This window comes from Lithobates pipiens, unplaced genomic scaffold (genome assembly GCF_037356315.1).
Source record: "Lithobates pipiens isolate NorthernLeopardFrog02 unplaced genomic scaffold, aLitPip1_a1.2 Scaffold_28, whole genome shotgun sequence".
NCBI classification, from domain to species: Eukaryota; Metazoa; Chordata; class Amphibia; order Anura; family Ranidae; genus Lithobates; species Lithobates pipiens.
In genome coordinates this window covers 121,295,978-121,311,384 of record NW_027507789.1, presented here as the reverse complement: position 1 = coordinate 121,311,384, position 15,407 = coordinate 121,295,978, and the positions used below count along the sequence as shown (strand labels likewise).

The 15,407-nt window shown below is 41.8% G+C and overlaps 1 protein-coding gene across 2 annotated transcripts in view; it reads left to right on the top strand.

Annotated features, from left to right (window-relative positions):
• ACLY (ATP citrate lyase) overlaps window positions 1-15,407 on the top strand; it is a 129,860-nt gene that overhangs the window by 70,084 nt on the left and 44,369 nt on the right. Inside the window, exons 8-14 of one of the 2 annotated variants that reach the window (XM_077459569.1) lie at window positions 3,539-3,657; window positions 5,751-5,887; window positions 7,075-7,136; window positions 7,243-7,360; window positions 7,566-7,720; window positions 10,347-10,437; window positions 12,186-12,215. In XM_077459569.1, coding sequence (XP_077315695.1) covers window positions 3,539-3,657; window positions 5,751-5,887; window positions 7,075-7,136; window positions 7,243-7,360; window positions 7,566-7,720; window positions 10,347-10,437; window positions 12,186-12,215 — 712 coding nt within the window. The remainder of the gene's footprint in view (window positions 1-3,538; window positions 3,658-5,750; window positions 5,888-7,074; window positions 7,137-7,242; window positions 7,361-7,565; window positions 7,721-10,346; window positions 10,438-12,185; window positions 12,216-15,407) is intronic. The other variant, XM_077459570.1, reaches the window with a different exon arrangement.

Genomic DNA, 15,407 nt, shown 5'->3' with positions numbered 1-15,407 from the left:
TTCAGCACTTTGGATGTATGTAGAGAAGAGAAGACTGCAGATGGACAGATGCAACTTATGTAGGAGGATTTGTTTCATCTCTGTGTATCGCATGAGGCCAGTCACCTCACTGGGTATATGTAGGATTTACTTCCACATTAACCACTTAATTACCGCGATAGCCGAAAGACGGCTATAGCCCCGTTCTCCAGGTCTGAGAGGGTGTCCATGGACGTCCTCCCAGAACTCTACCTCGCATGCGCCTCCTGGGGTGGGGATTGGGTGCGCTCTGTGGCCGCCATGTCCTTTTTGGACACCGCTAATCACAGATCATGGTAAAGGGCCAATAACAGCTGATAACATGTAATCATTAGGATTGTGTCCAGTCACAGCTGATCACATGTAATCATTAGGATTGTGTCCAGTCACAGCTGATCACATGTAATCATTAGGATTGTGTCCAGTCACAGCTGATCACATGTAATCATTAGGATTGTGTCCAGTCACAGCTGATCACATGTAATCATTAGGATTGTGTCCAGTCACAGCTGATCACATGTAATCAGACTTGCCGGTTATCAGCAGTCTTTTCTTCACATGCTGTGTCTGTGTGTGGAAAAGAGTCAATAACTGACAAAACTGTTAGGACATTGTTTACACTGATAATCAGGTTACCGATCATCAGTCTAGACCAGTGAAGAAAAAAATTACTTATTTGCAGAGTTTTATAAACTTAACTAAGAAACTTTTTATATATTCTTTTAATTTCAGTTTTTTTTTTTATTTGTTTAGCAAAAAATAGAAAACCCAGTGGGGGTTAAATACCACCAAAAGAAAGCTCTAGCTGTCATAAAAAAATAATAAACGTTTCGTATGGGTACAGTGTTGCATGACTGTGCAATTGTCATTCAAAGTGTGACAGTGCTGAAAGCTGAAAATTGCCCTGGGCAGGAAGGGGGTAAAATTGGCTGGTATTGAAATGGTAACAGGTGAAGCTAAGCATTTCTTGTTTTCATGCATTCATTTTTAATATCTGTTTATTTTAGAAAAATTATGAGAAACCGAAATGGCACATAAACAATGCATAAAATCTTTTACAAGTATGAATGCAAGCAAGTGTTACCTGTAGACCTACAGGGATTGAAAGCGCCAAAAATTAGAAGTATAACAAAAAAACAGTAGCCTGGGTTCAGGTAGTCATTACAAAATTAACATTTGACAGACGGCCAAGTAGAAAGGGAAAAGAGAGAACGGAGGAGTGGGGTTGTCATGCATTCATAAAGCGTTCTCAGTATACCGCAGTCATTCCATTAGTTCAGAGATTCTGTAGAAGCTCGTATCTCCAACCCTCATCTCATTGCTGAAACTCAATTTCCTTGTTTTTAATAAATCACCCTAACAAGACTTTCCTTGGAGATCGGAACTCTTCAAGGTCGCCTCAAAGTGATTTATGAGTAGAATGTAGTAGAATGAACTCCTTCTATAAATTGTTTATAATGTGATGAGGTCCACATACAAGTCATTTGCAGCCCATACGTAAATCAAATGACACGAAAACTCAAAATCTGTGACATGTGTCTTCTAGATATGATTTATAGTTGGAGCTGAAGGCTGTATGTATATTCACCTGAAAGCATTTTTTCTCATTCATGGATGTGTTTCAGCTTTGCCTTGACTGCAGATCCATACCAATGTGTAGCTGCATAATCCCTATCGGGCAACAAACGTGACCGTTTTATAGGACAAGAGTTGGTATGCATATGATGCCACACTATGTCATTAAAAGGGATTGTCCACCAACAACTAACATTTCAGTTTTTGATGGATGCTGGACTAGTAAACTGACAATTTTGTATGCCTAAAACCATTAGGAAGGCATTCCATGCCACTTACATTTATATATATATATTGTGGAGAGTACAACAGGAGATGCTGAAACACATGGTGGTTGGAAACCAACAAAACTCCTGGACAGGCAGGAAGAGAGTCAGAATCATGGCAGTTGGAATTGAAGTCTGAACAGTGGCGGCCCGTCCATAAGGGACCCTAATCCATGTGCCCAGCCCCTTATCTACATGCAGGAATTTTCTTATTTCTGACACTCATCACATTCAACAGCAACATGCATCACATTGCAACTTTTTTTATTAGTAAAAAGAAAAAAAAATAAGACCATTTCAATGTTGCATTGCTGACACACATTCAGAATGAGTGGCAGCTGGTGCTCAAAAGCAACGCCAACCCCCCCCCCCCGCCAAAGTTGCAGGCATACGGTCCAATCCGAGCACATCTGACATTGCTTTTATATATGAAGCTCTTATGGCTGACAGTGCAACACAATAGGGACTTTTTTTTTTTTTTTTTTAACTGTCTTTTGGAGTCAGATAGTGACACTTGCTAGGTGTGCACCCCATCTTTACATGTCTTATTCTTCTCCTTTGGCTAAAGGTTTACCATATTAAAGCAGTACTTCACTCTCTCAAACAGTGATTATTTTTAATCTTTATGCTGCTAGCATTAGTAAATGGATAGGAAAGTATATCGTATTTGCTTGTGTGTTCATACATTTCTTCAGTTACTTCTTGGTTTCCAAGGCTAGGCAACTGCGTCATACATCCCAGGAGCCTTCAGGAAGGGAGGAGAGGTTTTCTCAGCAAAGCACACCCTCCTGTGTGCACGCCTGAGCTAAGGACAGATGGATTCCTGGAAGTAAATGAATCATCTGCCCTTGTAACAACATATTTGGTGACCCATCGCAGTTTTCTACGGAATTGATGTTCCTTCACCGCCATCTTGATACACCCCGCACTCATCCACAGTAATAATACATGAAGAAGGGGAAAATCAGTCATGTTGTTACACCCACCGGAGTTTTGCATTTTACACGTATTTATAACAGTAAAGTCAGTTTATATAGTGAAATACAGGACTTACAACTCCATTTGACTACTTATATCTCAAATTTTAAAAGCAGCGGCAACCCTGCTAATTTCACAGGTTTGCTAATCTGACAGAAGTTCGCTGCTTTTAAAATTCAACATCTGAACAGTCAGACGGAGTTTTAAGTCCTGTATTTCACTATACAAACTCACTTTACTGTTCTAAATACATGTAAAATGCAAAACTCCGGTGGGTGTAATAACATGTCCGCTTTCCCTCTTAGTGTATCCTTGCTATGGAGAAGTGCGGGGTGTAGCAAGATGGTGGCGACAGAACGTCATTTCCGTAGCAAACTGTGATGGGTCGTAGAATATGCCGTTGCACCCTTACCCAAGGGGGCCATTATCATAAATGCTAGGGAAGTGCTAGGGGAGTGTTTTCAACATGGAGACATGGATGTATGGGGCAGTTTGCTTCTAGTATTAAAAATGAATTAAATAGTGTTTTTTGGTTTGTAGTGCTCAGATGCAGTGTAGTACCACTTTAAGAACATGCTATAATTGCTATGACAGTATGAGCCCTATTTGAAAATGTTTATTTTTTCTAAGTTGTTGTTACTGCTTGTTAATTTGGGTTAGGATTAATCTCACTTAAACCTCTATATTCCTTACTATTGCAGGAGGCCTATATTGCAGACTTGGATGCCAAGAGTGGTGCAAGTTTAAAACTTACCATCCTAAACCCACGTGGCAGGATCTGGACTATGGTTGCTGGGGGAGGAGCATCTGTTGTTTACAGGTTTGCAGACAAGTATTATATATGCATGTCTTTTCTAAATAGGAAACCTTTTTAGATTCTCATATGATCATATAAAAACTGTTAAAAAAATTGATAAGAATTCTGTCCATATTTTTGGGTTGGGTAAGGTAAGTTTCTGTTCCTCCCTCTCTCTCCGAGTCCCCAGAGGGGAGTTCTCTCCTTACACTTTGCCTGTGACAGGTAAAGCTCAAGCTTCTCATTCTACTGACTGGGAAATCATCCCCATTTATTTGTGGAAGCCACTAGAGACAGTGCCAATGCTTTGTCATTCACACTCTAGCAGACTGCTAGAATAGGAAATTCCCTGCAGTGAGTGACTTAAAGGGGCGTTCTGGCCAAGATTTTTTTTTTCTTTTTTATATAAAAGTCAGCAGCTAAAAACACTGTGGCTGCTGACTTTTTAATAAGGACACTTGCCTGTCCAGCGAGCCCACGATGTCGGCCGCCCGAGGCGACGACCATTTCCTGCTGCGCAATACGCAAGTCATGTGGCGCTTTGTGAATAGGCCCCGTTGTTTTCTGGGACACACATATGTCCCAGAAGGCAATAAGGCCGCTTTCTGAAGAGGAGGAAGTGCCGCGGCATAGGAAGACTGCCTAGCAACAGCAGTTTCAGGTATTTTTTTTAAGAATATTGATGACCTTTTTTTTTTTTTTAGGGTGGCCCTCCACTTTAACAAGCTTGTTTGTGAAACTTGGGAAGTTTATAGGCTAAGGCTAGGTACACATTACGTTTTTTTTTTTGTTTTTCTCGTTCAACCCAGCGGGCTGAACAAAAAAAAAAAACTGAGTTCACTGCACTGGCTAAGCAATGTTAGTACTGCGATCACCTCTGCTGGGCTATTGTGTTACTTGTCTTACAGGGGGACTGCCCCCGCCATAAGGCATTTATTAGTGCTGCTGGTTTAATGCTGGTTTTTCAGCACGCCCAATTGACAGAAGCTGGACATTAGATCCATTTTTTTTGTCAGATTTGAATCATGTGTACCCAGCCTAAGTGAGACACCAATCTATCACACTCCTTCCAAACTGAAAAGATCTGTTTTACCTAGAAATTACCCAATTTGTGGCCTTTGATCAGTTGTATACCAAGTTCCTGAGTAGCCAAGAATGTTGTAACTAAATTCCTGCAGGAGCCAAATGGGTATGCTGGGGTTAACAGCCAGCATCACCATTTGCCAGTAATGTGGGCAACACCAAAGGCTTAGTAGTTCGCATGTCAGCCTATCAATACTAGTTCCCTCCGTCCCAGCCAGCACACTCTTTGCATGTTCTCTTTGTGTTTGCATGGGTTCCCTCTGAGTACTCTGGATTCCACACTGCAAAGACATGCTAATAGTTTAATTGACTCCTATCTAAATTGGCCCTAGTATGTCTATGTGTTTGTGTTGCTTGCAGGGATTAAAGTGAATGTACAGTATTTGAAATGCTGTGCAAATTGCTGGCGCTGTATAAATGACTATAATAAACTTTACAGAATGATCCATTTATTGGGCTACATACAGGCTTGTAAAAGCGCTTTTTTTTTTTTTGTGTGAAAGACTTGACGTGAAGTTGCTGTTATTTATACATTACGTAGTTTGTAAGCCTGTGGTCAAGAACTATAAAGACAGTTAAGTCTCAATTCTGAATTGTTTATTGCCAGTATGTGATTAGCAAGGCACAGAGTAATATGCAGGCTGAAGTAGCACATTATTTAAACAAGACTTAGGCAGGCCATAGACGGTGCAGATTTCTTTCCTGCAACCATTGGTTGCAGGAAAGAAATTCGCACAATTCCCCCATCAACACAGACCGTGCTGACAAGGAAATCCGCAATCGTCTTCTCCGGGCAGGGGAAGCTGTGCTTATCAGGATAAGACAGTGATGATTCCATTAATGGTTCAAATTTTGGCCGGTTCCTGCTGAGACAGCCAAGATTCAATCCGTGTATGGCCGGCCTAAGTATTGTACTCTTTTCTCTTCAGATAAACTCGTTAGTCACCACATTGGTATTTTTATGTGTTTTTATTTTTCTTTTTTTTTCTTTTCTTCTTTTTATCAGTGACTAGAAGGTTTTTCTTTTTTCATAGTGACACCATTTGTGACCTGGGCGGCGTAGACGAGCTGGCCAACTATGGGGAGTATTCTGGAGCACCCAGTGAGCAGCAGACCTATGACTACGCCAAGACAATCCTCTCTCTTATGACAAGGGAAAAGCATCTTGATGGTAAAAACTCTTAAAAACATAGAAGACAAGTGGCAAAAAATACCAAGTAGCCAATTGAGTTTGCCATTCTTTCTTTGTACTTTTTTTTTTTTTTTGTGTTTTCTTACATTGCTTAATAGACCTGTATTTATCTGGAACCTATTTTTAAAGGCTAAGGAAAAATGTAAATGCACGCGCGTTTTTGCAGGAAATTTTTTTTCTCCACAGAAGCCTGCAAAGAATTGCACCCACGATCTATGGATCATGGGTGTAATGCCAGCACCTGCAAACCTTTCCTCCAGCTCTCTGCTCATACCCCAGTACAACTTTCAGCTAGAGAGCTGGAGGAAGTGTCAGTGGACTACAAGTGTGCTGATTACCTCACTTGTGTTTTCTTTAATAACTACAAGTCTGTCTGCCATGGTGGCAGAGGGGACGTACAGTTAATTCACAGAATGCTGTGAATGAATGATGCAGCTCTGTAGGTGAAGCCTGGCACAGCTGCGCCAATTTTAATAGAGATCGTGGCTGTGGGGTAGATGAACCCCCACACACTCTGAGCAGTTGGTGCTTAGCAACATGTTACATCCTAAATATAGGTGTGGCATGTTACTAAAGATGGAGTTGGCCCTTTAACTTTCTACCTGTTCATATTATAGGCATCTTGACTTAAATAGATTTCTTAAGGTGGGCATAGAGGGCTTGAATGTTGGTTGATTCCTGCCCAATTGTCCAAAATGTGAGCTGAGCATGGCCCTGCAAGCACCACCCAGCTTGACAAGTTTAAGGAGCTGAGTGGAACATTATTGGCAGAACAGATGCAGACTTCTGTTTTGGCAGTGCCATTAGATTTAGGCAGCCACAGGTGCTGAAATTCAAACTATCTATGCCCAGCCTTAGCCATGTATAGTTTTGCATGTAAATGGACTAACCAAAGCTGTTAATTTGGAGCGGATTAAAATTTGTATGTTGCAAACTGTCACCAATTTTATCCTTTTATTTTTTTTATTTTATTTTTTTCATTAACCTTTTTAATTGTTATAACCTGCAATTGAAATGACACCTCTTTTGAGTTTGAGTTTGTGAAGATTATTGGAGCAAATTCAGGACTCTTAATTTAGTTCCTGAGAGTGAATGTAAATTTTAGCAAACGTGTCTGCTTCCTCATATTGATTCATTCTTGTAATTGTGCTGATTTTTCTCTCTAGGTAAAATTCTGATTATAGGGGGCAGTATTGCAAATTTCACTAATGTTGCTGCAACCTTTAAGGTGAGGTGTGGGAGGTGAGATTTTCTAAAAAAAAAAAAAGAGACAAATTTTGATCTCTTCCTTCTTTTTTTGTTTTTTTTTGTTTGTTTGTTTTTGTACCTTTTAGGGTATTGTACGAGCTATTAAGGATTTCCAGGGACCATTGAAGGAACATGAAGTCACAATATTTGTGAGGCGAGGAGGACCAAACTATCAGGAGGGACTTCGTGTCATGGGTGAAGTAGGTAAGTGGGTAATATTCTGCCTAGAATAGCACCAGTACCCTTAGATTCAAAACCGTTACATGCCTGTTTTCTTTACAGTTTATTTGAACCAAGCACAAGTCACCTCCTCAGTAAAAAAAGTATATAAAGCTTGGCTATAAACTGATAGAAAATTTGTCTTAATTTCTCCTGTTGCTAATATATTTTTCCTTTTTATGTCCCACAGGAAAAACTACAGGAATTCCCATCCATGTGTTTGGCACAGAGACTCACATGACAGCCATTGTCGGCATGGCACTGGGCCACCGACCAATACCAAACCAGCCTCCCACTGCAGCACATACTGCAAACTTTCTGCTGAATGCAAGTGGCAGTTCTTCAGTAAGTGAGAGATAAACTTCTTCTACATATACAGTTTGATACACCTGCAGAGAGGGCTGTTGGCTCTTGTACATCAAGAGATTTTCTTTCCTTCAACCATGGGTCTTAAAGCCATCTTCAGTAATCGTACTAGAGAGATCAATTTCAGTACAACCACAGCCTGCCCATAGATTAATTGTCTATGGCCAGCTTGAAGAGTAAGTTTTAACGAAAAATCTGTGAACTTACACAGGACCCTCCACCCAAGTCCCGCTGACCTGGAGCGTGGGGCTATCCTGTTTTGAGCCCTGGTATAACCATGTCATCGGTCTGGAGCTTAGAAATTGCCTTGGTTTAATCTCCAAAACTTACTCGGTCAGGTGGTACCTTTAGGAGCATTCTAATTGGTCATCGCCCAATCAGGAGTCGCATAGCCCGTCCTGTCAGTGGGCAAGAATAGAGAGAAGAGAAGAGAAGAGAGAAAGCCGAGGGGATTTCTAAGCCCCGGACCGGTGACGCGGCTATACCATGGCTCATAATGAGATATCAATGCGCTCCAGGTTAGCGAGACTGGGGGGGGGGGGGGGTGAGGAGGGGTTTCTGTGTTAGTTCACCTTACAGATTTTTCTGTAAAGGTGAACTTTCACTTTTTAAGGAATTGTTCACATCTGTGTGCAGACCTGTGGTAGAAATACAGCCCTGTTCACACTTGCCTGATGAAGTGGTCCTGTGTGGCTCTGAAACGTTGCACTCCTATACTGTGATGTGATCTTTATTCAATGAAATCCTTTGGACAGTATTTGAAGATCTGTGTTGTGCTACTAAATTTGTACACTGTTCACACTTGAGCACAGCCTTTGCGTAATCTGCAGTGCAGAAATCTGCAACTGGTCAGCATTTTTCCATCCCACACTGCTGCTCATTCACAGCTCAATTTCTCCCTACATTTCTATGAACCACAGCCGAGCTACGGGGCATAGAAATTAATTGACTTTCACTTGTGACATTTCAGTGATCAAGAAAAGAGGTAAACTGTACTCCGTACTTTACAATGGCAAGGCCTTGTCGACCAAAACACCAGCCAAAATGGACGCTTTCTGCTCACTAAAATGCAGTGTTTTCCCATGTACAAGCCCAATGGCCTCTTGCACATGGTACTGATGTTTGAGCATCAGCATTTTTTAGATGTATTATCTAGCGTTTTTTTTTTTTTTTTCGGTTTCATATTTGTTTGGATTGGTGCAAAAACAGACTGTGTACTCAGATCTGAACAACACTAATTTGCACATCTGCCTCTATAGGGACATTGTAAACTACGGGCCGCATTTTAGATCAGTAAAAAAAAAAAAAAAATGGTATGCCTCAAAACTGTTTTTTTTTTTTTCAGGCAGTATTGTGCGAGCGGTTTAAAAGTCTGTTTCTATGCACCAGTACACAAATGAAATCCATGTTTTACATATTAGATACATACATCTGCTTAAATATTTTGGAAATCGGATCTATTTTGGACTCTTACCACTGCCTTACATCTGCATCTAAGGTTCCATTAAAAGGTTACGTTCATAGAAAAATATGGAACAATAAACTAACTCCAAATATCCTGGCCTCCCCTCTGGACCCCACTGCACATAGTGACCGTGATGTTCTGTGTTTCTCATGTAGAAGCCCATATCTATCATAATACTTGCAATGGCAAGCTTTCATTGGTTAGTGCAATCATGTGACCATACTGACCAGTGAGCAGTGCATTTGAGGCTTTTTTTTCTGGTAAGGTGTTCCAGAAGAAAGGAGCGCATCTCATTAGTCAGTGTGGTCATGTGGGAGCGCTGACTAATGAACACTTGCCATTATGATGGATGTTCACATCTGGAGGGGTGTACTGCAGTGTATGGTACATGGACTACTATACCTGGCATCACTGCCACTATGTGCAGCAGAGTTTGGCGGGGTGGCCAGGATATTTGGAGTTGTTACTTTTTTTTTTTTTTTTTTTTTAAAGGCTCAGGATTGAGGCTCGAGCTCGCATGAGTATTCCCATAAGAAAACAAACCTTGGGTCAGCTTAGATTTTCTGTTCAAATATAAAAGTAGATGGTTGAAAACTGACATAGGTTGTCGCACATGTCAATGGAAGTAAACTGGACTCTTCATAAATGTTTAGAAGTGCATTTACAAGTGTCAAGACTAAAATGTTATTGTAGCACAAAAAATGAATATGTGCCTATGTTTCTGCTCTTATAAATAATTTATACTTGAGCACTCTGCAATTCACTTAAGTTTTATGTCTTACACCAATTCAAATGATGTTTTTGTTATGTGAATAGTATGATTTACAGGTAAGGTGCTCTGTGTCATGCTTGGATATGGAGGTTGATTTACTAAATATATTGTGCAGCTTGGTCCTGAGCTTAGTAATTTAGGTAAAGCTTCACTTTGCCAAGATCATCCAATCCCTTGCAAGGATAATAAAACAGTATTTTTGCTTGCACATGATTGGATGATAGAAATTCACTTTTTCCTCAGATCTAGAGCAACTGCACTTGCAGAGCACAGTATATTTTGCCTTTAGTAAATCAATCTCCCTGTCTCTGAAAAAAAAAAAAGTATTTGTTTAAGTATTTTTCTGAAAGTTAAGTTTTATCCCGTAGACTCCTGCACCCAGCAGAACGGCATCATTCTCCGAAACCAGACAAGAGGACATCACTCCAGCTAAAAAGGCCAAGCCAACGCTACCTAGTGGTAATTTAGTCTTCTAATACCTTTTCTGTGTCTTCAAATTCTTTATTTCTCCATTTCATTTACAGTAACTATAATCTTTATAAGAGAAAATTGGTGTAGCGCAAGTGAATCGATTAGTGAAAAACTCTAAATCTGTATATTAAAGGGGTGATAATGAAACCAATACAAAAAAACACACATGTGACAAAATGTGCAAAAATAAAAAATATATCTGTTTGCTGGGATTTATATTTCAGTTGCCGATACCCATCAAGATCTGTGTGCATTTATATATTGCATCCACATATTTAGTGAATTATTAATTTCATCCATTTTTGTTTTATATTTTTTATTTTTGCACATTTTGTCACATGTGTGTTTTTTTGTATTGGTTTCATTATCACCCCTTTAATATACAGCTTTAGAGTTTTTCACTAATCGATTCACTAGCGCTACACCAATTTTCTCTTATTTTCACTAAACTTTGTTTGTTTGGGTGTTAGCTGCTGACCCTCAGTTTTTGGCCTCAGCGCAGTGTTTTCCCCCAATTTTTTTATAATCTTTATAAGGTTAGGTTTACATCTGCTGGCCACATTTATTTTAAATATTTCCATTTTTTTTTTTATGGCACTGGTGGATACTGTGTGCTATTTCTACATTCCACCTTCATGAGATAAATTATTCTGGCTGGAAAGGTTAGATTAATGCTGGCATATATTAATCGAGATTCGTCAGGTTTAGCAGGGAACGGCCAAATTCTGATCGGTGTGTGGCCGTCCACACCTAACAGAAGTTGATTGCTTGATCTACTTCTGTCAAAGGGACATGCTGGAAAATGTTTGTCGATCAGCAGCTTTGGCCAGGTGGTTGCAGCCACTGATCAGTGTATTCCAACAGCAGCTAGTCCCACTGTCAGAATACAGTATCCCAGTGGGAGGAGGTGCCTTCATCCTAGTTATTTATGGCTGGCTGAGAAAAAAAAAAAACTAACCATGTATAGCCAGCTTTACTGTTACATTTGAGGAGAGAAAAGAAGCAAAACCTCTTGTGATTGGTCATAGCAGTGCCTAAGTTGTCATACCATGCTGGGTGGATACAAAAAGTTGAACTTGCCTGGCCATCTCTGGATCTGTGTGCTTTGAGGCACATTATTGGCATTGAGTGAAGTAGGACCTACTTGGCTTAGATTAACAGACACAACTAACATTTTTTTTTTGAAGAGGTCAATAATAATAATACCCTCCATTTCTCAGAGTGTAGGTTTCCTTAAATTAGAACTCCACCCAAAAGGGGGGAGTGCTGCTTTTCTGACTCCCCCACCCCCCCTCCTTTCTAATTATCGGACACTTTGGGGGGGGGGCAGGTTTTTACCCCCCTTTGCCTGCAGCCTTCTGGGACACGTCAAAGATCCCAGAAGGCTGCAGAACTATTTACAAAGCGCAGTGAGAAGCTGACTCTGAAGCCACAAGGGAGTCACAGCTGGCTTCCCACACTAAAGAGGCAGGCGCCAGGCACCTGAAGACCAGTGAAGAATCAGCTCAGGTGAGGACGGTGCTTGATCCTTGGTAAGTGTCCATTTATTAAAAGTCAGCACCTACAGTATTTGTAGCTGCTGACTTAATGTTTTGTTCCTATGGTGAGAACCTCTTTAAATAAATAACTTGATGAGCTTATAGGAAAGCATATGATACATTTTACAGGGCCTTCATTTTGCATCACTTTTGAAGCTTCAGTTTTCGGCGTGCACCCTAACTGTCTCATTTTAACAGATACAGCGGCCATACATGGACCAGCTAAAGGTAGGCTGGTAGCTAAGAGCTGGTTGTTTGCTGTGCTCTGTCTGCACTGTGGTCTTTACAGTCCTAGTGTGTGTATTCCGCTGCCTTGTCCCTATCCATCTCCACCTGTATGCAAAATCTAGATTACCATTACTGTATGTGCAAAAATAAGATTTTTGTACATAACCTAGACCTTCTTGAAGTCTTTTGCGGGACACAAGAAGATGGAAAATCTTAGACAGTTGGGTATTATGCAGCTTCTAATGGGAGCTGCATATATCCTTACTCTCTGAATAATATTATATTCCCTTTTCCCACAACAGACAATAAAGAACAACATATTTTACTGCTGTCCACCAGTAGTTCAGTTATTGTGGGACTGGTCTCCTTTTGCTGTAATAAGTAACGTTTCATCTTTTTACATTGCTGCCTTTTGTTTATATTTTGCAGGTGGGATTGTGAAACAAACTACAAATGTTTGGTACTCTGCCCAGGGCCAATCAAATTTTTTTTCAGCATATAGTAGTTCTTTAAATGCTTATGCTAGACCAGGGCTCAAAATTTCAAGTCCTGAGCTACTAGCCGGGCCTTAAGGGTTACTCGCCACCAGTTGCCCCGCCCCTAATTCCGCCTCCTAAACATGGCGTCATAAATTATCTCATGTAATGACACTTAAATGTTTTATGCAGAATTAAGTTCCCATCAATGCAACCTCACCAGAGCAGGGGAAGAGAGGAGAAGAGGATTGCCGGCCGAATCATCAGAGTGGAGGACATCGCTGTAACCATTTTGAATTGCCAAGTGTGATAAATGTCACACGTCCCAACGTTGGACTGGTGTTCTGTCTATCAAAGTACCCAGGCTGTATGTGACGGTGAGTGTGGGGAACACTTGGCAATTCAAATGAAAGCTGTTGTAGCGATGTTCCCTGCTCTGTGATAATCCGGCCGGCTCCCTCTTCCCCTGAGCGAATGCTGGGAGAAGGGCTCCCATTCAACCATGCCTGCCATTGGTGCTTGTGCTGTTGTTTATGAAGTAAGCAGGGGATTGTATCAGTATGGAAATGGGTTTCTTGCTGTAAAAAAATTTGGTACGAAGCTTATGAAAATGATACAAGAGCTAGCTACATTTTTCAGGTGTATTGAAGCCTCTGCAGTTTAAGGAGGCTATTTTCAGGGAAATTGGGGCAGCTATTTAATAAGATGGAATGAACTAGGAGATACTGATTCAGAGAACTTGCATTCATATAAGAGTACCAGAGGAGCCAAAAGGAAGGTAGAAGAGAAAAAAGGAAAGGACCGTGCTTTAAGAAAAATATAAGGCAACAATACAGACCACAGAGAGGGGTTAGTCAATCTGCAACACGTTGATCTATGTAAAACATCAGCGCACATTACCTTGAACTGCTGCAATGAGTCGGTCGCAGACCAGCTGAGCTATTAGTAAAACAGCTATCAAGTATATGAGGAGGCCATGCCCTCCAGTGGCGAATAGCAAAAACAAAAAAAATAGAACTGTGGCCAAAAAGGTCAAGTGTGTAACACTATAGTATATACCGTATATACTCGAGTATAGGCCGACCCGAATATAAGCCGAGGCCCCCAATTTACCCCCAAAAAACTGGAAAACTTATTGACTCGTGTATAAGCCGAGGGTGAGACATGGCTGTCCATCCCTGTGTGTCCGTCCATCCCTGTGTGTGTGTCCGTCCATCCATCCCTGTGTGTGTGTCCGTCCATCCATCCCTGTGTGTGTATCCATCCATCCCTGTGTGTGTGTGTGTGTGTGTGTGTGTGTGTGTGTGTATTCATCCATCCATCCATCCCTGTGTGTGTGTGTATCCATCCATCCATCCATCCCTGTGTGTGTGTGTGTGTGTGTGTGTGTGTGTGTGTGTGTGTGTCCGTGCAGCCTTGTGTGTGTGTCCAGCCTACCTGTGTCCCAAGCCTCCGTCCCGAGCCGCCGTCGTCCCGAGCCTCCTCTGTCCCGTGCCTCCTCTGTCCCGTGCCTTCCGGTGTCCCGTGCCTCCTCCGTCCCGTGCCTCCTCCGTCCCGTGTCGTGCCGATGGATCGCCGCTCTTCTCGGCGGCCATTCTACGATTCAAAAGCTGCGCCTCCGTCCTCCGCCTGTGATAGGCGGAACACTCAATTTCCCAGCAGCCTGTGTTCCGCCTATCACGGACATCCTCTCATACTCGTCCGTAGTATGAGAATGAACGGATGTCCGTGATAGGCGGAACACTGACTGCTGGGAAATTCAGTGTTCCGCCTATCACAGGCGGAGGCGGAGAAGTAGGCGCGGCTTTTGAATTTTAATGTCCGCCGTCTGTCTGCTCGATACGCTGATCGAGCAGTCAGACAGCGGTGACTCGAGTATAAGCCGAGGGGGCACTTTCAGCCTCAAAAAAGAGGCTGAAAATCTCGGCTTATACTCGAGTATATACGGTATCATGAGCAGAGCCGCTATGGGCACTGAAAACCCTAAAGTGGGGAATATGGTCAGCGCACAGAATGGCCCACACAAACCAGGCATTTAAACAGCCAAAAGTAAAAAAAATAATAACAAACTGGTAGCTTAGAGCCCATTTAAATTTAAAATAGAGGACAAAGTCCATGTGTGACAATGGCCCCTGTACGGTAAGGGCTCAGAATCAGCGCCCACGCATATCTGCATGTAAGTAGGTAACAGTGGGGGAGGGGTGGACAGGGGGAACACGACATGGATATGAGGGATCAACATGGTAATATCTGAGAGCTGAAACTTATGAAGTAAAATTATTAGAACATGTATAAGCTGTAAAGAGAACAATAACAGTACTAAAATACTGGAAAGATGATTGCCAGTAAGTACAGTCTAGAACTTCATCCTGCAGGGATTTGGAGGCATTACATCTGGAGTGTTTCTTCTTGGCATACAGTTGCCATCCAGTAGATAAAGGGGGGTCCAGGGGCAGCAGCTTTCAGAGGCCAGTCCAGGATAACAATCTGAGGGAACGCGAATGTTCCAAGGAAAGTGGGAAGATCACCAAGAGTGCGGAAGACCGCAGATTTGCCCTCATGCGATGCGACAGAAATCCCCAGTGGTATTTAATTTGTTTAGCTTTGAAGGCGCCCCTGAGTGGTTTCAAAGCTTTGCGCATATCCAGGGTCAGCTTGAACAGGTCAGGTAATAATGAGACCCGTGTGCCATTCAAAAGGATGGAATCTTGCTTGC